The 24,122-nt window shown below is 48.5% G+C and overlaps 1 protein-coding gene and 1 long non-coding RNA gene across 2 annotated transcripts; one reads left to right on the top strand and one right to left on the bottom strand.

Moving 5' to 3' along the window:
* Positions 1-358: 358 nt before the first annotated feature.
* Ssh3 (slingshot protein phosphatase 3) lies at positions 359-8,467 on the top strand. The gene is made up of 14 exons (XM_021731749.3): positions 359-663; positions 1,116-1,153; positions 1,742-1,964; positions 3,122-3,240; positions 3,318-3,389; positions 3,607-3,672; positions 3,769-3,957; positions 4,061-4,154; positions 4,366-4,494; positions 4,593-4,639; positions 5,315-5,461; positions 5,684-5,884; positions 5,973-6,246; positions 7,306-8,467. The coding sequence occupies exons 1-14, from the start codon at positions 598-600 to the stop codon at positions 7,591-7,593; spliced, it is 1,953 nt and encodes a 650-aa protein (XP_021587424.2). The 5' UTR covers positions 359-597; the 3' UTR covers positions 7,594-8,467.
* A 2,014-nt stretch (positions 8,468-10,481) lies between these two features.
* On the bottom strand, positions 10,482-22,211 carry LOC144376964 (uncharacterized). Its single transcript, XR_013437396.1, has 2 exons — positions 11,234-22,211; positions 10,482-11,143 (listed from the first exon to the last, which is right to left on the bottom strand). It is a non-coding gene; the product is annotated as an uncharacterized LOC144376964 (long non-coding RNA).
* Positions 22,212-24,122: the final 1,911 nt, after the last annotated feature.

The following is a 24,122-nucleotide window of genomic DNA, read 5'->3' as shown; positions in this document are numbered from 1 at the left end:
CTACAGTCCAACCGCATTTCTCTGCAAACTTGCGCCTCCCAAAATCCATGGCATGAAGACCAAGCAGAAAGAAGGGATATTTGGGGTGGAATTCCTCGACTTAAGGCTCACGGTGCTTGATCCCCAACCCCTGCCTCCCTAGGACTGGGCCTAAAAGGGCTCAGGTGATCTAACTGGGCGGAGCACCGAGGTCCCTGGCAGGGGCGGGCCGAGACAGGGGCGGGCCCAGGCAGGGGTAGGGGCAGGCCCAGGCAGGGGCAGGAGCGCTTCCTGGCAGGAACCACCCAACGCAGGAGTGAGTTAAGGTAGGGGCAATGTTACCTGCGCCCCACCCCCGGCCCCACCCCCACCGTGGATGGGGCGGGGCGAGGCGGGCCGCACTGAGGAGACCGGAGGGGAGGAAACCGCGGTGGCTCAGTACCGGCTCTGCAAGCCCAGCTGGACTAGAGTCTGGCCCTTTAAGGGCCGCCCCTGAGGAGGTGCCAGGCCCTGGTGGCTCCAGTCTCTCCTTCCTGGTCCTGCGGGGCAGGGACTATCCGTGAGTCTGTGAGAGGGGGTCGTGCCTGGGGCTCGCCCGGGTGTCCCGGGCCTGAGTCCATGGCCCTGGTGACAGTGAGCCGCTCGCCCCCGGCCAGCGGCCACTCCACGCCTGTGGGGCCCACGGTGAGTCTGGTTTGGTGCTGCCCACGCAGTTGGCTGCCAGCTGGCCTGGGGGCGTGCGTCCTGCCCGCAGCAGCCTCCTCCTACTCCAGGGGGTGGGCGGGGGAAACCTCGAGCCTCAGACTCGAAGGGGCTGGGGGTCCCGCGGCTCCCAGGAACCCCACCAAGCAAGATCCCGAGTCCCGAGCGCCAGCCCAGTTGCTGAGGCCCAGAGCCGGGCTGTCCCTTCGCACACCTCGGCATCCCCCAGCCCACCCGCCCGCTGTACTTGAACTTGGACTTCCATAGTACCTCCCCGCAGGGAGGGGCCTGGGAAGAGAATTGACATCTGACACCTTTTCTCTTCGCACCCCCAAGGAACGCAGGGTAACCCCCACACACACCCTCACTCTGAGAAGGGAGGGAAGGAGAGTCGCCCTGACCCTCTCGCTCTCCTGGGGCTCCTTTCTCGGCAGGACCGGGCTGCGAGGCACAGAAGCCAGCTCCAGCGCAGGTGAGCATCTTTCCCTGGACCCAGACGCCTCCATCCAGCCTGGGGCCACCCTGGACTCCAGGTGTCAGGGACAGAACTCTCCCTGGAGGATTTGCAGCCAAACTCTAGTGCCTATGTGGGCCTTGGCTCCAGGGCCTGACCGGCTTGGGACAGACGCATAGGGCTACCTTGGCTTCCATCTCCCTCCTTCAAGCAGTGTCATCTGGCACTCCTTTGCCATCCTTCACCCACGGCCCCAGTCTTTGGCTTGGGCTAGTGCTCACTAGCCAAAGGGCAGGTTGAGGTGGCAGGACCTGACTCCTGGGTCCCCCTCCAAGTTTATACCTCTCCCCGCCGGGCAGGTGGGAAGAGAAAGGAGCAGCCCATCCCTGCTCCAGGTGAAGAGGGGCTCAAGGGCTGAGGCTGGTTCTCCAGGCTGGCGGCCGGCACCAGGGCCAGTCAGAAAGCTCTCGCACCTCCACTCCAGTCCTAAGGACTCTCTGGGGGGGGGGGGGGGTCCACCATCCACTCCAAGAAGCTCTCCAGGAATTCGGACACCCCTGAAGTTTGAGAACCCTGGGGCCATAATGATCCCCACCACCCTGTCAGACAGAGCTTTGCCGTGCTGCGTGGGGCCCTCCTGGGACTGCAGGACGGGAAGGACAGTGGTAATGCAGCCGAGGCCGGCTCTGAGCCAGCGGAGGAACCTCAGGATGAAGAGCAGCCTCTTGGGGACCAGACAGACAACGGGCAAGGGCCCCAGAAACAGGAGCAGAGGCAGCACTTGCACCTCATGGTGGAGTTGCTGAGGCCACAGGATGACATCCGCCTGGTGAGGGGCCATCCATAGCCCACACGGGGAGGGGGTGGAGCCCATGTGTCTGATGGGGGCACCCCGAACAGTGGAGGAGCTGCTCAAGTCCTGAGGACCCTACTGTTTCAGCTACTGACGTTTTAACAGGCCGAGGTCATGGCTGCCGGTCTCTGGAGGGCTGTGAAAGACTGGGAGGCTTGTCCTGCGTGAATGCCAAATTAGGTCCTTGAGGTGGGAGTCAGGGGAGGGAGACTTCCTGATGACATGAGTAACCCAGAAGTGCTCAGGGCGTACTCCATGTCCAGGGAGGCTAAGGGCCAGCCCTCGAAGACTGCAGATACATCAGTAGCAAAATGTGAAAAACAAGATGCAGTCTTTTGTAAAGCTGGATTTCAAACAGGAGTACAGGCCATGAGATTAGGCCCTTAAGAGTTCTTTGGTGATAAATGTTTTTGTATGTGGTGCTGGAATTGAACCTATGGCCTCATGTAGGGTTTTTATAAAATCGCCTTTCTAGGCAAAACCAAAAACTGGGCCACCTGTCAGTCCCATTTCTCCCCCATTCTTCTTCTTCTTTTTTTTTTTGGCACTAGGGATTGAACCTGGGGGCCCTTTACAACTGAGCCACATCCCCAGCCCCTTGTTTTAAAATTTTGAAATAGGGTCTCACTAAGTTGCTTACAGCCTCATTAAGTTATTGATGCTGGCCTCAAACTTGTGATCCTCATGCCTCAGCCTCCCAAGTTGCTGGAATTACACCATACCTGGCCCCTTCCCCCCTTTTATCCCCACATAGTCTTCTTTCAAGAAAAAAACTTTTGGGGCTGGGGTTGTGGCTCAGAGGAAGAGTGCTTGCCTTAGCATGCACGAAGCACTGAGTTTGATCCTTAGCACCACATTAAAAAAAAAAATTAAAAATAAAGGTCTTGTGTCCACCTACAACTAAAAAATAAATGTTAAAAAAAAAAGAACCTTTTAAACATTTCAGTGGACTGTGAAATCCACAAGTTGGGAACCACTGGATCCTAGGCACTAGTCTTAAACCTGGGAACTGGGGGTGGGAGTGGGAGACACAGGGGCCAGCAGGGCTGTTCTGGATTGGGGTATATCCAAATGGGGTGGCAGAGTAGGGTCCCCAAGGACACTGTGATTCGGACTTCTCCCATCTTCCCCAGGCAGCCCAGCTGGAGGCAGCCCGGCCTCTGCGACTCCGCTATTTGCTGGTGGTTTCCACAAGAGAATGCCTGAGCCAGGAGGAGACAGTCCTCCTGGGGGTGGACTTCCCTGACAGCAGGTGGGAGCAGGGAGAGGAAGGGATGGGGCAAAGAAGTGAGGTGCTAGGGACTATGGATCTCTCTCTGTCCCTGCCAGCTCCCCCTGCTGCACCCTAGGTCTGGTCTTGCCCCTCTGGAGTGACACCCAGGTGTACCTAGATGGAGATGGGTAAGCCATGGCAACTGGAGAGGCGGGTGGGGAGAGACTAGGGCAATAGCAGACCTGGGTTGTGGTCTGGGGCCTACTCTTACCTCTACCTCAAATTCACTGTGTGATCCTGGGCAAGTCACTTAATTTCTCTGGGCCTCAGACTCCCACATCTGGCAAATGGGTAGGTTCTCTGTCTGAGTTGGCGTTTGGCTCCACCCCCACCTCATCTCCTCAGGGGCTTCAGTGTGACATCCGGTGGGCAGAGCCGAATCTTCAAGCCCATCTCTATCCAGACCATGTGGTAAGTGTTGCAGTGGCTGAGCCCCAGGGCAGCCTCTTATCCTTGGGAGATGGCTGCAGGGAAGGCAGTGTGACCCAGACTCTTCTCCTGTCCCAGGGCCACGCTCCAGGTGTTGCACCAGGCATGTGAGGAGGCTCTGGGCAGTGGCCTCATACCCGGCGGCAGTGCCCTCGCCTGGGCTGCCCACTACCAGGAGAGACTGAACTCTGACCAGAGCTGCCTCAACGAGTGGATGGCTATGGCTGACCTGGAGTCCCTGCGACCTCCCAGCATAGAGCCTGGCCAGTCAGTGCAGGGAGGAGGGCCAGGGGGAAGGGCAGGAAGGAAAAGGCGGAGGGCGCTATGGCAGAGAGGGAAGGGCCCTCTAACTGAGGGGTTCTGCTCCCAGGCCCTCAGAGCAGGAGCAGATGGAGCAGGCAATCCGGGCTGAGCTGTGGGAGGTGCTGGACACCAGTGACCTGGAAAGCATCACTTCCAAAGAGGTGGGCAGGGTGGGTGGGGCCCGGGGCTTGCCTCTCCCTGGAGCCCTTCCCACTTGCTGCCCTCCAGTTCTGAACCGTCCCCTCCCCCATACCTGGCCTCAACCCAGTCATGGTCTCAGCTCTCTAGATGGGAAGGGTACTGTCCTCAGAGGCCCCAGATGGGGGGAGGGGGTGTGTCAGGAAGTTCTCCTCCTCTGGGTACTGCCCACAGATCCGCCAGGCCCTGGAGCTGCGCCTGGGATGCCCTCTCCAGCAGTACCGGGACTTCATTGATAACCAGATGCTGCTGCTCATGGCCCAGCAAGACAGGGCTTCCCGCATCTTCCCCCACCTCTACCTGGTGAGCAAAGGCTGCAGGGGTGGGCTACAAGACCCCAGTGGCTGCTGCTCAGAGGCATAGACAGGCAAGGGAGCCTGGTGCTTCTCTCCACTCCACAGGGCTCTGAGTGGAACGCGGCCAACCTGGAGGAGCTACAGAGAAACAGGTGGGGCTCTGGTCCTCTCAGGACTGCCACCGCTCTCCCCTTCTCTCAGCATCCGCTTAGGGAATGGCCTAGCCAGCTGGCTCTGCTTCCAACCCCACCCAACGCTGTTGCCCTTGCATGGGCTCTCAGGATGGATGGCAATCTTACTGCCCACTGGCCAGCTATTGGCCCCTATCTGTAGAACAGAGGGCCTTAACCATGCCAAGAGGAGGGCAGCGGCCACCTTTTCCAAGCAGGAAATGGCTTCTGTACACCTGCCCATGTCTTGAGAGAGAAGGAAATCCCTCCTTTCCAGTGGGGACCTGATTGCCTGCTCTGTGCACGGGTTTCTGGGAGACCTGCTAAAGTCCCTGTCACTTGCTGCTGCAGAGCTACCCAATCTCAACTTAGTTCAAAAGATGGGCTCTAAATTCCAAGAGTAATGGAAGGGTTACTGCTGTAGTGACCTCAGCCACGTGGACCAGCTGGGGAAACTCAAGGCCAAGAAGGTAGCACCATGTGCTCGTGGTCAGTCATCTGCCAGCTGGTTCAGCTCTCTTCCCACCAGGAGCGCTGCACCACCTGGCTTTCAGAGCCCAGAACTAAACAGAAACACCCAAGGTCTGCTGGGTCTGGTGGCCAGTGGGCCTGGTGCCTGGTGTCCATGTCAGCCTGGCCTTGGGCCCTTTGGTACAGGGTCAGCCACATCTTGAACATGGCCCGGGAGATTGACAACTTCTACCCTGAGCGCTTCACCTACCACAATGTGCGCCTCTGGGATGAGGAGTCAGCGCAGCTGCTGCCCCACTGGAAAGAGACACACCGCTTCATTGAGGCTGCGAGGTCAGTTCTTCCTGGCTCCAGCGGCCCAGTCCCAGTCTCACTAGCTGGCCCCGGCTTCTGGCAGACCCAGTGTCTTCCTCCTGCCCATTCTGCCCTCAGCTCTGTGTCTTACTCCAGCCCCATTTCTGCTGGGTCAGAAGCCCCTACCTGCCCCTCTCCCTATGCTGCAGGGCCCCTCAGGTGAGGAAGGGCTGGGGACTAACCATATCCCTCCCTCTTCAGAGCACAGGGCACCCGGGTGCTGGTCCACTGCAAGATGGGTGTCAGCCGCTCGGCTGCCACGGTGCTGGCCTACGCCATGAAGCAGTACGGCTGGAGCCTGGAGCAGGCTCTGCTCCACGTGCAGGAGCTGCGGCCCATTGTCCGGCCCAACCCTGGCTTTCTGCGCCAACTACAGACCTACCAGGGTATCCTGACTGCCAGGTATAGACGGGGGACAAGGAGGGATGAGGTGTATGCTGGGAATGGCTGCTGGGCCACTCAAGGCTGACTCAAGGCCACCTCCTCACAGCCGGCAGAGCCACGTCTGGGAACAGAAAGTGGGTGGGGGCTCCCCCGAGGAGCCCTCGGCCCCCGAAGACTCTACACCATTCCCACCTCTTCCACCAGAACCAGGGGGCAGTGGGGTAGTTAAAGCTATGGGCTTGGAGGAAAGCCAGGCAGCCCCAAAAGAAGAGCCAGGGCTGCGGCCGCGCATCAACCTCCGCGGGGTCATGCGGTCCATCAGTCTTTTGGAGCCTTCCACAGAGTTGGAGGGTGCCTCCGAGGCCAGTGACCTCCCAGAGGTGAGGCTGGGTTGGGGTTCCATCTGCAGTGGTGGGGGCCGTGAGGAGGAGGAGGGAAGGGGGAAGACCAGCACTAGTTCTTGGCTCTAGGCCCTGAGCAGGGGGATCTCGGGTGCCTGGTCCTTGCTTCTCTAGTTTGTCCACCTAGTATCTCTCACCACCAGAGAAGTCTGTCCCCCAAGCTCCCCAAGGATGGGCACCACATCCTGGGCATCTCCCTTCCCCCTTCTGAGCAGTTGAGGAGACTTAGGGAGGGCAGGTGAGGTCTTGGGAGCTGCAGAACAATCAAGAAGCAGGGCCAAGCCAGCCCATTCCAGGTCACGCAGCCTGACAAATGGACCTGCTTTCTAAGGGGCTTGGCTTCCAGCTGTGGAATGAGCATCTTCCTCAGGCCCTGAGTGTCACAGCCAGCTTTTGGTCCTGGGGACATATCTTGCTTGCCCTAGGTGGGATGGGTAATATGGTCTCCCAAATCCCAGGAGCCCTGCGATGGAGGATGAGGTGGAGAGGGCTTTAGCAGTCACAGGGCCCAATTATGACTGAGTGAGGAAGAACCCTGTGTGCTGAGTGCTTTAGGGCACTAAGCTAGGACTGGAAGCTGATCCTTGCCTGAGGAAATCTGGCCCAACAGTGACTCAAGGTCAAATGGTTGACCCAGAGGAAAGAGTCTGTTGAATGCAGGAGCATTTGCATGGACCAATAGGGAAGCACTGAGGTTGACGGATGGGTGTGGGCATTGCCGAAAGCTGGCTTTCTCACCGGGAACCCAGACCCATGAGTCTACACAGCTTAGTTGGGGGCCGGCACCGAGTTCCCTCTGTGGCCCACTAGGCCAACTGTACAAAGAGAGGTGGGAGGAGAGGCTGGTGAACGCCGGTGGCGGGTTCAGGGCAGTGAGGAGAGAGCTTCTAGGAGCCAGAAGAAAGCTGCAATTAGGTGAGGTCAAGGACCTGAGAACAGCTCGATTTTTTCTGTATTCACTTGACAAACATCCTGCACCTACCTTTTTCCTGGCTCTGGCCTCCCAATGGCTCTTCTTCCTATCCTTCACCCTTCCAGGTTTTTTCCTCCCACGAGTCTTCAGATGAAGAGCCTCTGAGGCGCTCCCCTCAGCTCTCAAGGGCTAAGGGAGGCCGCCAGGCCCCAAAGGGGTCTTGGCCTGCCCTGAAGTCTCGCCAGTCTGTGGTTGCCCTCCAGAGTGCTGCCCTCGTAGCCAGCCGGACGCGGGCCTTCCAGGAGCAGGAGCAGGAGCAGGGGCCGAAGGTTGGAATATCCTCCACACCTAGGCTTCGCAAGGTGGTGAGGCAGGCCAGTGTGGACGAAAGCCGAGCGGAGGGCGAGGCCTGACCTCACACACGCCTTCTCCCCTTAGGCTTTAAACAGAGAAACTGATCCACTGCCCTCAGACAAGCACCCCCACACCTGCGGCCGCACACACTCCCTTGAGCTCCTCCTGGCAGGACTACCCAGACCTTGTCACTACAGCACCACCTACAGCCTTAAATCTCAAACCACCTATCAAGGGCTCAAAACTTTCTTTTTTCTTTTTTCTTTTTTTTTTTTTTGGTATCGGGATTGAACTCAGGCGCACTCGACCACTGAGCCACATCCCCAACCCTATTTTGAATTTTATTTAGAGACAGGGTCTTCCTGAGTTGCCTAGCACTTCGCCATTGCTGAGGTTGGCTTTGAACTTGTGATCCTCCTGCCTCAGCCTCCCGAGCCGCTGGGATTACAGGTGTGCACCACCGCGCCCAGCAAGAGCTCAGAACTTTCTACTGGGGTGTGGGTAGAGCGACTGAAGGTGCCTTGGGGATGAGGGCACCCTAGTTTCATTCTCAACACTCCCTAAAATGTTCACTTGCAGTCACGGAATCAAAAATAGAGCTTTTAAAGGCAAATTTTCTGGCTCAGGCCTCACCTCAACTCCTGTACATCCCATCCTGGTCCTTCTACCCTCACCTATTGCCATGGAACCAGTGGTCCCCAAAGGCAGAAAGGACCCTCAATCCCCAGCCCCAGAGGCTCTGAGGGAGCTGGCAGGTCACCTCCTTCACACACTTCACAACTGGCCTGCTGCTGCCCCCAGTCCTCCCATGGCCCTCAATGGGTCTTAGGGGATCAGGCCAAAGAGCTGCCTTCTGTCATTTGTGGCCTCTGGCCAGTTTTTCAGTCTTATAGTATCTGACTTTGTACTGAGAAATAAAACAAAAAGTTTTCACATTGTGATTTTACATTTGATGATAAAGCCATCTGTCTTTCACTCAGATCCTTCTCTGTTTCTAAAAGGAGGTGGTTGGCCTCTCCTACTCCTTCCAGTTTTGTCACTGTTCCCAGGTGTCCTGTGACAGCTCAGTTTGGGCAAGTGGTATATTTGGGGGTGGAGTGGGAGTTAAAATGGAGAGGAGGGGTGATAAGTGCTATTTCCCTCCTCTCTAGGGCAGGGCCTGGGTAAATGTTGGCCGTGCAGGCTCCCTCACGGGAGAACATGTCTACATGGGGAGCAGGCATTTGGCTCTGTTGGGACAGCTGAAGGGAATTATATATGAAGAAATGGAAGATGCTACTGCCTATTTGGGCAAGACCAACCTATTCCAAAAGCTAAAACTCCTTTTGGACACTTGATGCCAGTTCTTGAGCATATTTATGGTTCCAAGAATCACCTTTATGGGACTGGGGTTGTAGCTCAATGGTAGAGCGCTTGCCTAGCATGTGTGAGGCACCGGGTTCCATCCCCAGCACCACATAAAAATAAATAAGCCAGGCGCAGTGATACATGCCTGTAATCCCAGCATCTCAGGAGGCTGAGGCAGGAGGATCTCAAGTTCAAAGCCATCCTCAGCAAAAGCGAGGTGCTAAGCAACTCAGTGAGACTGTGTCTCTAGATAAAATACAAAATAGGGCTGGGGATGTGGCTCAGTGGTCAAGTGTCCCTGAGTTCAATCCCTGGTACCAAAAATAAGTAAATAAATAAATAATAAAACAAACAAAAGAATCACCTTTCTCCTACAATGAAAAAGAGTCTGATTTTCCAAGCCAACTAATAAATGCCAGAGAAGGATGTTTGGTGACCCTACTCCTTCTGCCTAGAGGGTCTTTTAGTGTTTAAGAAGAGTCAATGCTTCCATCTTTGTCATTTTTGTCTCTTCCCAAGATCATTCTCTCAGGTGCCCCACAATATACTACACTGTTGGGGGAAGGAAGTAGAACTCAATTCCTTTGTTCAAACCAGGGCTCAGAGATAGGAGCTGGCACTGAACCTCTTCACACTCATTGAGACCATGTACCAAGCTTTACAAATGAATCTCCCAGCCCCTGGGGGATGCCTAGACTACTCTAACCCTAAAGCACTGTGGGGCAGGAGACTTAGACTCCAGCTCTGGCTTCACAATTCCAAGTTATTTCACTTTAAGTCTCTGATTGTTTCTGTAAAACAAAGAGATTAGATTTTTAGCTCTAAGAACCCCTCCCCACTAGATTTTTGTTAACAATGAATGCCATTTACCCATAGCAAGAATTCAGTCTCTGTGTGCTCTACAGAAGAGGAATCATTTGCACCTGTCTGGGTGGCATGCCTCAGGTCACAAGGTGGATAAGCTAGTTTCCATTCATGATCCATCTGGCTGAGCAAACACTGGGGCTGCCCCCCTTCCTGCACTCAACCAGTAGTATCACCAGATTGCCCCTTCAGTAGTCTTAGCCTGGGGATGCAGATGGGTAGCGCTACAGTGTCAGGACAAAAGCCAATGCCAGGCTCCGCCTTCTGCAACCTGGGCACATCAAAAAGTGGGGTTCAATGAACTGCACAGCGCCCCCAACACACACTAAAATCCATAACTCTTAAGTAAAATTTGGCATTTGGGAAACAGACTGGAGGGGAAACTATTTGCACTAAAATACAAATAATTAAAAACAATAAGCATATATAAAGCTCACACAAATTGCTAAGAAAAAGAAAAAAAATAGTTAAGAAGGATATAAAATGAAAAGGCTCTGACCATGTCCTCTGCTCCCTCACTTCTATCTCTATAGGCAACAGCTGATACACCTTCTGAGGCCCTCCGAAGGCAATCCATGCTTATGCCATCAAATACATGAGTATGTATATTCTTTTAAAACACGACACCATACTAACATACTATTTTGTACTTAGAATTTTTTTTTTTTTGGTATTACAAGTTCCACGCTGGCACATAAAGATTTGCCTCATTTAAAAAATCACCACAAATATTCCATTTTATGGAATTCATCATTTATTTAGGCGGTTATTTATGGATGAACACTTTTTTAATCCCATTTCAAGCAATGTCTCATTAATCACTCCTGTATATACATCTTTCCACATACTTAGCCACTAAATCTGTAGTATGGATTTCTAGAATTGCTAAAGCAAAGGTTATGCACATTTTAAATTTTGTGAGTCATCATTTAATATCTTTCCAACAAGTTGCACCAATTTACAGTGAATGGCAGAGTCTGTTTATGTCCTTAGAGAGCCGTGCAGCCTACACAGCCATGTCATCACCACGCAACAATCCCAGAGGAAAAAACGGACTTAGAGGAGTTAAACACAAAACGGGAGCCTGAATCAGATCCAGGTTTCTAGATTCTCATCCCAGGACCTAACTCTGAGTGGAGTCTGGACAGTCAACTCACTGACTCACAGTTCTGCCCAAGGACCGCCCTAGGGCGGCCAGTGCTGGGGTAATACCCGATGCCCAGCCCCAAGAGCCCCGCGGCAACAAGGAGCTGGGGTGCCTGGGCAGCCGGTCCATCCTGGGCCAGCTCCACCTTCAAAACCTTCTCCGTCAGTCCAGCCCTGCCAGGCCCCGAGCTGGGGCCGGATGTCCGACGCGGCCGCTCCTCCACCCAGCACCAGGGGAGCCTCATCTTCAAACTGCAAAATCAAAGGCGTTCAGGAGACCGTGCGTCCTCCCCTTTACTCCGCACCCTAGACTCCTCAGAGCCCGACTGCGCGAGAAACTACCTTCAGGGCCTGTCCCGCGGCGGCCGCGGCCGGGGTCAGTCCTGGGAGCCAGGCTCAATAGAACCGCAACGCTCGGGCGCCACCTTGCGTCCATTCCTCCGACCCCGGGGCGGCCGTGGAAACCACATTTCCCAGGGTGCCTAGCGCTCCCGCGCAGGCGCAAAGAGCGTCTTCTAGTTTCCATGGGAACCTCGACCCCGGAGTCCGGGCCGCGCAAGTCTTGAGTTGGGGTAGGGTGTTGCTCCTGCGAAGGTGCACTGGAGCTAGGACCGGTCTGCAGACCATTGAGTGGGCATAGTGGGACGCTTGAGGGAGCGAGGCCGGTCCTGCCCTGCTTTCCGGAACCATCCCTCCCGTATTCGTCCGGGCGTCCCGGCGTCCGCGGGCTCCTGGGGCTCGGCGTTCTGAGGTGCAGGGGCCTGGGTCGGTCCGCGTCGGGCTTGGCTCGCGCCGGCGCAGCGCAACTCCCCCAGCGCCGGGGCTGGTCACCTCCTTCCGAGGGCCTGCGCGCCGACGGCAGGTACTCCTGAAGCGCGGGCGGCCGGCGGGGGTGGCTCGCGCCGCGTGCGCACGTGGAGGTAGCGTCCCGCAGGCGTCCAAGGCGCCTGGGGCTGGAACCTTCTCCGTGGTGGGTGGTCGCGGGACTCCCAGCCCCTCTGGGTTCAGTGCCACTCCCGCGTTCCCCGCCTCCTGGCAGGTAAAATAGGACTTGGACCGAAATCCTCAGATCCATTGCGATGCTCTCGCAGAGCAGACCCTGGCGCTGTGTGGCCCAGAGGAAAGAAAAGTCCTTTATCTTGCCGAGCCCAGGTTCACCTCTCGGTAAAATAAGGGCTTGAAACAGATGAACCCCAGGGTGTCTTCTAGTGGGCGATACTTTAGCCCGTGGTGGGTTCATTGCTCCTCACTGAGCACCACGTGCAAGAAGAAAGGGAACTAGGTTGGTTTGAGAAAGAATCTCACCTTGGGACGCGGAGTCAGAGAAACTTGTGCTTGGTTGCTGTTACACCTCTTGAGACTCATGAGGACTTGTTCGTGCGTAACTGGGGATCATGACAGTAGCACCTCTGGTTTTGAAGGATTACACTAGATAATGCACATGCCCAGCATTTGCAGATAGTAAGCATTATCCCAAGTCTTGGATTTTTAATATTCTTAAAGCATCCACTAACTCTTTTCCTAATTTCTGAAGTCGTTTTCTTTATTTCTGGGCAAATCCATTCTTCTAGGCAGAATGGTTTTCTGGGCTGATTCTGGTGGGGGAAGCTAGAGTCTTCCTTACCCACGTTTGGATGTTCAAGGCCAGTGTATCTGCTCCTTCACTGGTAGTCTAGTTTTTATCATTACCACACCACACAGTATCTAGGGAGGACACAAGGCCCAACAACACATGGTGGGGAAGATTCTTTCCTTCCTTAAGATTTGTAGAGCATGTGAGCACTTACATGTTATGAAGCAAACTATTTCCTGGGCACTTTTTGAGCACTTATTATGTACCTGGCACTATTCAGGGGGTACTCTGAGGGATACAATGATGTATAAGAAAATCTTTGCCCTCAAGAAACATAAGTTCTTGTGGGAGAAATCAGTTATGTGTACAGACACACATAATTGAAGTTGAAAGTGATGTATCATAAGAGAGGTACAGGTAGCTGGGCGCAATGGTGCACGCCTGTAATCTCAGAGACTTGGGAGGCTGAAGCAGGAGGATTGCAAGTTCAAAGCCAGCCTCAGCAACTTAGCGAGGCCCTAAGCAATTTACCAAGAACTTGTTGCAAAATAAAACATAAAAAGGACTGAGAATGTGGCTCAATGGTTAAAAACCCCTGGGTTCAATCCCTGATACAAAATTGAATGAATGAATGAATAAATAAATAAATAAGGGAGGTGGGATACAGGTAACCATGCTATGGAGACTTAGAGACCAGAGACTTCTGCTGCGTGTGAGCCTCCTAAAGCATGTGGAAAGTGTGCATAAACCAAGAAGTAGGGAAGAGATATTCTGCACACCCTTCCCATAGCTTTGAGACACAGAGGAGAAATGTCTGTAGCTCTGACTAGAAGGTAGGGGTTAGGTTTTAGTCAGTGTTTTACCACTGCTTGACATGTGGTTGGCACATAGCACATAACAATAAATTTATAGAGGCCGTGAGTTTCCTATAGAGAGGACCAGACTGGAGTGTTGATATTACCCTGGGCCTCTAATTAGACTTACGTTCCTCTTACAGCCACTCCAGTAAGGGAAGAATGCAAATGGGCTAATGATTATAGAGCAAGGGCCTGATTTTTGTCATGTTTAGTATAATACCAGCCAATTGAGAGCCCAATGGACAAGATTTCAAAGAGACAGGAAGGTCTGTGAGCCTCTTTTCCTGGAACCTGAGGTGAGGAGTTGGAAGGAGAGGAAGCAGAGCCTAGGATCATGCAGCGGTCTTGAGGACCAGTTCAGATATTCCTTTGGCTCTTGTGCCCATCTTTGGCTCTGTTTTTCTATGGCTCACTTTCTCTCCTATCGGTGACCCACCTGCAAGTGGGAAACTAGGACCACCATGCCAGCAGATTACCAAGGCCTGCAAGTGCTACAAAGGAACAAAGTTGGCTTTAGCAACTCCATCTTCAGGCTGATTTCTGGGGCCTTGTCTTCAGTCCTTCCCAGAAGCTACCACCACAGTTAATCCCTCAGAGACAGGTACCCAGTGACCCACAGGGACGAGGCCTACCTCAGGACTTGGATGGAGGTGTCTCTTGAGGGCACAAGTTGAGAAGATTGACAGGGAATTGATTCAAGGACAGGGCCTATTTAACTCATTAAAGGCCTTAATTACCCAGGAATCCTGTGTGGCTCAGCAGATAGGGGAGAGTAAGTAGGTACAACCAGATAGGGGGTAAAGCACAACTGACCACTTTTTTCTTTTTTTTTTTTTTTTTTGTCTAGATATGGGATGGCGCAGGACTCTAAGGGGCCAAAAAGTGCTCCTTTTTCTGGAGACAGGGGACAAGGTGAATTTGTATCCTCCTTGTGACAGCCTTTGCTCATACCCAGAGCCCTGCTCTGCTATTCATCCTGCCTCTGCAGTTTGCTCCCACTCCACTGGCTGTAGGTGAGTTCCTGCAGGGCATGTTATGATTTCTTTGCAGATAAAAGTCATGGAAAGCGTAGTAACTCCAGGCCTGGTGCTTGAGAGGAAGTCATGACAGCTCAGTGTCCACCACAGATGCTTTGTCAGCTGGCTATAGGGACATGATGGTCCTTTACATTTACAAAGCACTGTCACTTATATAGGATCTCACTTGATCTCAGCAACATCAGACAGTCTCGTAATATGACTTTTACTTTTTGGTGTAGTATTGGGGGTTGAACCTAGAGGTGCTTCACCACTGAGCCAGTCCTTTTTATTTTTTATTTTGAGAAAGAACCTCACTAACTTGCCCAGACTGGCCTTCAACTTATCATTCTCTTGCCTCAGCCTCCTGAGTAGCTAGGATTATAGATGTGTGCCACCCACTTGATTATATGACTTACTTTTCTATATGAGATCCGAGTTCTTAGGTTATAAGCCAAAGTGCTAAATGATGGCATTGGGACCAGTGATCTTTATAGCCTCTGTTATTGCTAAGGGGATGCCCTCTTCCCACTGGGGAGGCCATGGTCCTTGTCTCCCTGAAACTGGACCAACACCTTCCTTCTTCCTTGTTTCAACCAAAAGTATCAAGTCTATTTTCCTCAGCTTTGTAGCCCAGCTCAGCATCGCTTTGTCATGAGACAGATTAAGAGGTCTCATTCTCTCTCTCTTTTTTTGGTATTGGGGATTGAACCCAGAGGCATTTTACTATTGAGCTACATCTCCAGCCCTTTCTATTTTGTATTTTTTTAAATATTTTTTTTAGAGAGAGAGAGAGAGAGAGAGAGAGAGAATTTTTTAATATTTTTATTTTTTAGTTCTCGGCGGACACAACATCTTTGTTGGTATGTGGTGCTGAGGATCGAATCCTGGCCGCACGCATGCCAGGCGAGCGCTCTACCGCTTGAGCCACATCCCCAGCCCTCTATTTTGTATTTTAAGACAGGGTCTCACTAAGTTCTTAGGGCCTCACTAAATTACTGAGGTTGGCCTCAAACTTATAATCCTCCTGCCTCAGCATCCCATGTTGCTAGGATTACAGTTTGTTGCACCATGCTTGGCAAGGAGGAGCCTTATTAAGCCCTTGCTAGAAGGCACTTGTTCTCATGGTGGTAGATCTCATCTGTGAGCTGGTGCTCCTTCTCTTGGCTTTGCAAGGTTTGTTTTTTCCCATATAGGCACCCTGGATAGTTGAGATGCTTGAAGGGGATTCTGAGTCTGGCCTAAAGGACCCAGAGTAGGAAAGCTCTTCCCCTACTGCATGGGGAGGGAAGTTATCAAGAACCTGCCTGGTTTGAGATTGGCCCGGGTTATAATGCCACACCCCACACCACTGGCACTCCTGGCAAATCTCAGTGAGTCACGAGGTTTAGGTGGGGAGGTGGCAGGAAGGGCACAAGGAGGTACAAGCTGAGGCTAAAGTAGGTTCTGTCTGTTGTCCTAACTCAAGCCAGAGATAGCTGTGGAGGTAGGTTTGGGTGAAGGAGGCTGAAGTGAAGAGGGATCTGGTTATATACATCCCATGTGGTTAATCTTTGTTTGGCCTGCAGAGGCTTGCTAGGCAGTTTTGCCCTGGGACAGCAGCTGACCATCTCCCCAGGCAGCATATCTCAGTTGGATGGACTGACTCCTGCCAGCATTGGTCCTCAGGAGACCTTCTCTATACCCTTCCCTTCATTGGTGGCTCAGCTAGATGCCTCCTATAGCTCTGTCCACAGTCTGATGATCTCATCATCCCAGTGCTGAACTAACTCTGCCTCCTCAGAAGGTGCACGTTGCTGCTGACCTGAAGCTGTCTTCAGCACAAAAATGGGACATTGGGAGTGAGGCTGAGTGCCTTGTGGGCAAATAAGAAGTTTGATTGCAACAGATGGATTTATTTTGGGGTTCGTGGGATGCCTGAGCTGATAAGCAGAGATTCTTCCACCCAAGTACTGCTGAGCCTACTGTGTGGTGGGTGGAGCTGGCCCAGAGCAAGGCTTTTCTATATGAGATCCAAGTTCTTAGGTTATGAGCACAGTCTGCCCACAGTCCTCACTGGCTCACCCCACCATCCTGTTCCAGCCTCACATTTCACCTCAGCCATGTTCAGTCATTTCTTCCCTCTCTCCCTCCCTCCTTCCCTCTCGGCAGGGCCAGCTACCTCTGCTGACTACAGGGGCAGAGGCCCTTGCCTGGCTTCTGCACCTCCACCTCCTAGGAGTGTCCAGGTGGGCTTGCACACTACAGGACTTGTGTGCCTGGGCAGATTCTCTGATTCCTCTCCTCTTACAAAGGAGAAAGGACTCAGTAAGAGAGGAGGGTGAGGAAGGAAGAGTAGGAATCACGTGAAGGTGAAGTAGGAAGGAACTAGGTTGAAAGGACACCAATCACAGAACTGAAGGCATCAGGAGGCTGATTATCTGTGGGCTTCATGGTCTGGGAGTGGCTTGTGGGGCCCTGTGAGGCTGGTCTGAAGGAGAAGCTGTCCTTGGAAGGAGAATTCTGCTGCTGGTTGGAGCGCTTTTGGAATCTGAGGGACTATGAAGGATTCATTTGACAAAAAGGCTAGGAGACGACCAAACTCATTCTCTTTCCTTCCACACTGGAGCTCCTAACAGGCCCTCCTGCTGACTCTTCTGTTCCTCTGTCCCTTACAAAGTGAACCTCCAGGTGACTCACTTTCCACCTTAATCAGTCATCAGATTCTCCAGGGCCTTTGTCCCCACTCCTCACCTTACCCCAGTCCCTGCTCTAGGGCTGCCCTGCTGTAATAGCGTCATGCTGCATTAATCTTTCGGCAGTATTACGTGACTTCACCAATTGCTCCTATGCCTTCAGGTGTACTACAGGCTGCTTTCCATGAGGGCCTTTCCCAATCTGGGCCTAGCCTGCCCTGCCTTTCTTGTCTTTAACTCCCAGGACGACTCAGTTCATATCTGTCTCCTGCTTTGATCAAACTAGACCACCTATCACTCCTTGAAAACACTTTTCCCACCTCTTCACTTTTGCCTATGCTGCTCTCTATAGCTGGAAATGTCCCCTCCAGCATTGATCTCTCCATTCAAAAAGTATTTATGGGACACTTTTTTTTTTTTTTTTGAGGAATTTCTGATCTACAGAGAAGTTCAAAGACTAGTCCTGTGAAACTTCTACCTTATATGTTGTTGTTATTGCACATTTCTTTCTTTTCTCTTTTTCTGGACCCACTGAAAGTGAGTTACAAGCATTAAGACACTTCCTTCCTAAATATTTTGACCCATATCTCCTAGTAGTAAGAACATTGTCCTACCTACCCAGAATATCCTTTTAAAATAAAGAGAATTCTGGTAAAATAAACATAATACAAAATCTACAGTTTTGCCAATATTTTTTACCAATTGTGCATGAAGTACATTCACAATATTATGCAACCAATGTTACTATTTGTTTCTAGAATTTTTTCATCATCACAAAGAGAAACTACAAATTAAATAATAGCTGCCTGTTTTTTTCCCAGCAGCCTTTATTCTACGTCCTGTCTGTGAATTTGCCTCTTCATCTACTTAATGTAATTGAAAGCAGACCTTACTTGTGCTTTTTGTGTGTGGCTTATTTCACTTAGTATATAGTGTTTTCAAGGTGCACCCAGGTTGTACCATGTATCAGAATTTCATTCCTTTTTAAGACTGAGTAATATTCTCTTTGTGGACATAACACACTTAATGCATTCATATGTTGATAGACATATGGATTGTTTTAACCATTGGCTGTTGTGAATAATGCTGCTTTAAACATAGATTTACATCTTTTTGGGTGCCTGCTTTCAGTTCATCTGGGTGCTTCCCTAAGAGTGGAATGGCTAGACTATATGGTAATTCTGTTAAATTTTCTGAGGAACTGACAAACTATTTTCCATAGCCACCAAGACATAATGATGCATTTTTAAAGTTATTTCATTAATTTAATTTTTGCAATAGTGGTAATGGAACCTAGAGGTGCTCTACCACTGAGCTACATGACCAGTCCTATTTATTTGTTTGTTTATTTATTTAATTTTTTTTAAATGCTGGGGATAGAACTCAGGGCCTCACACATAGTAGGGAAGTGCTGTTCCACTGAGCTACATCCCCAGCCCTGCTTATTTTTTATTTTAAGACAGGGTCTCTGTAAGATGCTGAGGCTGTCCCCAAATTTTCAATCATTCAGCTCCAGCCTCTCCGAGTCACTGTGATGACATGTGTGACACAATTTTATTATCCAGACTACAGAACAAAATTGTGTTTCTCTAAATGTCCCTTAATTTTACATTGCAACTTTTTAAAAAAACTTTGATTCAGAATCCAATCAGAGATCTCCGATTATTTTGATTGTCCTGTCCATGGGTTTGATCACTAGCACCACAAAACAAACAAACAACAACAAAACCCCTGGCCTCCCTGCGTCTTTGTTTTTCATGATGTTGACATTTTTAAGACTCCAACTAGTTGTTTTATAGATTATCCCTCAATTTGTGTTCGTCTGAATGTTTCCTAATGGGTAAATAAGGTTGAGCCTTTTTGCCTACAATACCACATAGGAATATAATATAACAGGTTCTTCCTTTTGTTGCATTATTTTAGTCAGAGAATGTTGCTTTATGCTATTGTTAGTGATATTAATTTTAACTACTGAGTTAAGATTGTGTTTGTGGGGCTGGGGATGTGGCTCAAGCGGTAGCGCGCTCGCCTGGCGTGCGTGCGGCGGCCGGGGTTCAATCCTCAGTACCACATACAAAGAAAGATGTTGTGTCTGCCGAAAACTAAAAAATAATAAATATTAAAAATTCTCTCTCTCTCTTAAAAAAAAAAAGTGTGTTTGTGGGGATTGGGGTTGTAGCTCAGTGGTAGAGCACTTGCCTAGCATATGTGAGGGACTGGGTTTGATTCTCGGCACCACAAATAAATAAAATAAAGGTAAAAGCTAAGAAAAGATGGCATTATGTTTAAAAACATAAAGGATTGTGTCTGTGAGAACTCTTCATTTTCAAGGGACCCTTGTTCCCTTGTAATATTTAGTAATTTGTTGGATGGCAGTTTGAGACCATGTGAATATCCTGTTCCCCAACAATCTATCAATCATCAACTTTATTTCTATTTATTTATTTATTTTTCCAGTGTTAGGAATGGAACCCGGGATTTCATGCATGCTAGGCAAGTCTTCTACCACTGAGCTATAACTCCAACCCTTCAACCACTGATTTTAGCATCAAATGATAGTATTTACATAAATTATTTACTTCGTTGTATTGTTTAAATTTTGTCATTCTTGGGGCTGGGATTATGGCTCAGTGGTAGATCACTTGCCTAGCATATGTGAGGCACTGGGTTCAATTCTCAGCACCACATAAAAATAAATAAAAGAAAGGTCCATTGACAACTAAAAAATATTTAAAAAAAATTTTGTCATTCTTTCCCCTCAGCAATTTAGTGAGAACCTGTCTCAAAAGAATTTTAAAAAGGGCGGTGGATGTGGCTCAGTGGTTAATTCCTCAGTACCAAAAGAAAGAAAGAAAGGGGTGGGGAGAGAAAATAAGTCATATTCTACATTTATTATGTATTTAATATAATAAGATGTTATTATTCAGTAAAAAAAGAATTTTCCCTTGCCCTCTTTTTCAGTATTACTATAAGAGTCATCTGTTCTGTTTTTGTTCAGTGTGCTATGTCATTGCAATCATTGTGTGTGTGTGTGTGTGTGTGTGTGTGTGTGTGTGTGTTTTGCTGGGAACTGAACCAGGGGTGCTCTGCCACTGAGCTACATCTCCAGCTCTTTTTATTCTGTTTTGAGTCTGCATCTTGCTAAATAGTTGAGTTTGGCCTCTAACTTGAGATCCTTCTTCCTCAGCTTCTCAGATTGCTGGGATTACACACGTGGTTACCCAGCTCATTCTTTTTCTTTTCTTTTTTTTAATATTTATTTTTTAGTTGGACACATACCTTTATTTTGTTTATTTATTTTTATGTGGTGCTAAGGATCCAACCCAGGGCCTTGCACATGCTAGGCGAGTGCTCTACCGCTGAGCCACAACCCCAGTTCTTCTTTTTATTAAAAAACATTTATTTTTTAGTTGTACTTGGACCCAATACCTTTATTCTGTTTGTTTATTTTTATGTGGTGCTGAGGATCGAACCCAGGGCCTTGCACATGCTAAGCAAGTGCTCTACTGCTGAGCCACAACTCCAGCCCCTCTTTTTCTTTTTAATATTTATTTTTTAGTTGTAGTTGAACACAATACCTTTATTTATTTATTTTTGTGTGGTGCTAAGTTTCTAACTCAGGGCCTTGCACGTGCTAGGTGAATGCTCTACTGCTGAGTCGCAACTCCAGCCCTCATTATTCTTTTTGATGGTCAAATTTTCTTATACCTGGCCAATAAGGGCTCCTTTAACTGGCCTTAGGTCTTTTTGTCATGTTCCTGTTAATCTTTGAGCACTTTGTTGCTTTCTATCTCAGCATAATATACCTTGTATTTTTCTTGACCCATATCAGTCTTTCATTCCAAAGATCCCTAGTTTCTTTAAGTGGGAAAAGATATTTAGAAACTAAGATGCAGACTGCTGTGTATGTTAATTTGCAGCTAGGGTTTTATTGCTTCCTTTATGATGGGCAGAAAATGAATAAAAAGAAAAAATCTTTGTTTTTCTTTTATTTTTTTCATTTTTGGTACCAGGGATTGAACCCAGGGGCTTAACTACTGAACCACATCTGAAGCCCTTTTTATGTATTTATTTATTTAGGGTTTTACTCCCTAAGTTGCTGATAACTTGAACTTGCAGTCCTATCTCAGCCTCCTCAGTTGCTGGGATTACAGGTGTGTGCCACCACACCCAGCTGAAAAACAAGTTTTTTTAATTGTTGACTTTTAGGACATCTGCTCCTGACCATGTCACAGTCCTTGCATTGTAAACACTATAAAACCGGGTGAAATATACAGGGGAATTATTAATTTTCGACAACAGGCAGGACTAATTACTGAAAGAAGAAAAGAACTGGAGTCCCACATTAATTGTGGCCCTGAACTTCTGCCTGGGGACAGTTTGCTGACCATAGTCCAGAGGTGAGATCACAAAGAACACAACCGTTCTGTTGAGTTGGTAAGACAGAGCTCAGTACTGAGGGCTACTGAAGTAGGTGGGAATTGCAAATCAAAGGCCTGGAGAGATGTGTCCTAAGCAGAGGCTTTGGGAGACTGGCAGGGAATTGCAGCTACTGTGGATTTGAGAGTAGGATAGAGACACTAAAGGTCACACAGTGCTGGGAGAATTTATGTTCTGTCCTAGCCAGAGTGGAAATGCCTCATTTAAATCCTGACATTGAGCTGGGACACCAGAAAGTCCATATCATAGGAGCAGGCACCATAGCTCAACCCTGTGGCACACACCTGCAATCCCAGTTACTTGAGAGGCTAAGGAAGAGGATCACAAGTTTGAGGACACCAGGCAGATTAAGCAAGACCCTGTCTTAAAATAAAAATTAAAAAGATCTGGGGGTGTAGCTCAGTTTCAGAGCAATTGCTTAGCAAATGCAAGGCCTTGAGTTTGATCTCCAGCACTGCAGTAGTATGAGAATGAATGAATGAATGAATGAATGCATGAATGAAAGAATGAATCAAACAAACCATGACTAGAGCAGGGGCAGTCAAACTAGAGCTGGCCCAAATATGGCTCATCATGGGCCAAATTCAAGCCTGTGTATTTGCTTACATTTTGTCTGACTGCTTATACACTATAGTGGCAGACCATATGGCCTGAGAAACTGAAAATCATTTACTAATTGGCTCTTTACAGAGGTCACTAACCCCTTCCATAGTGTGAGAGTTATTTTAAATAGGCTTAAGATAAAGTCTTAAAAATAAAATCAAGAAGAATTACTAGACATGAATCGCCTACCAGAGCAAAACTCAATGTTCTTTAAAAGAAAGTATTAAAAATCTAGACAACTCTAACTATAATAATAAAATTACTAGTTATTCAAGGAAAGAGGAAAATGTGACCCTTAATCAAGAAAAAAAAAAGCAATCTATGGAAATATATCCTGAGATGTCCCAGATATTGAAATTAGTGGACAAGGTTGTTTAAAGTAGCTACTATAAATGTTTAAGGGCTTAAAGGAAAATAGGGTGGTCTTAATAGGGAATCTCAGAAGAGAAATTGAAACTGTGAACAGTAACTGAAAAATTCCAGTATTGAAAAGGGCAATATCTGAAATGAAAATCCATTGGAAGGACTTGAAAGGATATTGGAGAAGGCTTGGCAGAAGAAAGGGCCATGAACAGTGGAATCTCACCTTCAAAGTATTGACAGAAAAAGAATTTCAATCTACAATTCTATGTCCAGTGAAAATATTTTTCAAAATAAAGAGAAATACATTTTCAGAAAACTTAAAAAGAAAATTTGTTTTCAGCAGACTCACCCTATGAGATATACAAAGGAAGTTATTTAGGCTGGAAAGAAATTTGAAAAGTGGATCTATTGGAAGTAATAAAGAGCCACAGAAATGATACTATCTGGATAAAAATTATAGTTTTTTTAAAAAAATTTTTTAGATGTTGATGGGCCTTTATTTTATTCACTTATTTGTATGCAGTGCTGAGAACTGAACCCAGTGCCTCTCATATGCTAGACAAGAGCTCTACCACTAAGCCACAATTCCAGCCCCAAAAGAATAGTTTTATTTTCTACTCTTTTCTCACAGGAGACAAGTGACTGTTTACAGCAAAACCACTACTATTGTAAGATACAGTTCATGATATATGGAGGAGTAAAATATATAATACTAGCACAGAATGGGGAGTAAATAAAATTGTTATTTTTATATTTGTGAAACACCAACAAGTTGCAATTAGACTGGCAAATTAATGATGTATATCATAATTTCTAGAGCAACTATAATAAAAAGTGGTATAGCCGAAAAGCAAATAGAGGAAATCAAATGTAATATTAATTATACTCTATATTTTATATATTCAATATGTAATTTTATAATATGTTAACTAACAAATTATATGTAAACAAATTGTTTATTTCAGTTTCTCAAAGTCAGGAAACAACAGAGGAAAAAAACCATATGGGACAAAGAAAAAGCTCAAGCTGATAGACTTTGTTATGGGCTAAATTTGTCTCTCCTCAGAATGTGTGTTAGGGTTTAGGAGTGTAGTGCAAAGGGGGAGTGCATGCTTAGCCTGCACAAATCCCTGGGTTCAGTCCTCAGCCTGCACACACAGAAAAGTATGTTGAAGAACTAACCTTCAATACTTTGGAATGTGATTGTGTTTGGAGGTGGAGTCTTTACAAGGTATTAAGTTAAAATTAGCTCATTAAGGTGAGCCCTAAATCCAAATGACTGATGCTCTCAAGAAAATTTAAACACAGACATGTACAGAGGAAAGAGGATATAAAGATGGCAATTTATAGGTCAAAAAAGGAACTTTCGATTAGATCCTTTTCTTTTTTTCTTTCTTTTTTTTAAAGAGAGAGAGAATTTTATTATTGATTTTTTAATTTTTGGTGGACACAACATCTTTGTTTGTATGTGGTGCTGAGGATCGAACCCGGTCCGCATGCATGCCAGGCAAGCGCTACCGCTTGAACCACATCCCCAACCCCTAGATCCTTTTCTTATGGACCCTTAAAAGGAATTAATCCTGCAAACAGATCTCATATTTCTAGCCTCCAGAATTGTAAGAATATTAATCTCTGTTGTTTAAGACACTTATCTGTGGTTCTTTGTTAGGCAATCTGTGTTTGTTTTGTGCTTACCTGAAACTA

Source organism: Ictidomys tridecemlineatus, chromosome 4 (assembly GCF_052094955.1).
Source record: "Ictidomys tridecemlineatus isolate mIctTri1 chromosome 4, mIctTri1.hap1, whole genome shotgun sequence".
NCBI classification, from domain to species: Eukaryota; Metazoa; Chordata; class Mammalia; order Rodentia; family Sciuridae; genus Ictidomys; species Ictidomys tridecemlineatus.
This window is presented reverse-complemented; position numbering and strand designations above follow the sequence as displayed.

Bases quoted from the DNA above. Each gene is read 5' to 3' on its own strand.
- Ssh3 (XM_021731749.3), top strand. From the start codon at position 598: ATGGCCCTGGTGACAGTGAGCCGCTCGCCCCCGGCCAGCGGCCACTCC. The intron at 1,154-1,741 runs GTGAGCATCTTT...CCACCCTGTCAG, and splicing joins AGAAGCCAGCTCCAGCGCAG to ACAGAGCTTTGCCGTGCTGC. The intron at 4,640-5,314 runs GTGGGGCTCTGG...CCTTTGGTACAG, and splicing joins GAGGAGCTACAGAGAAACAG to GGTCAGCCACATCTTGAACA.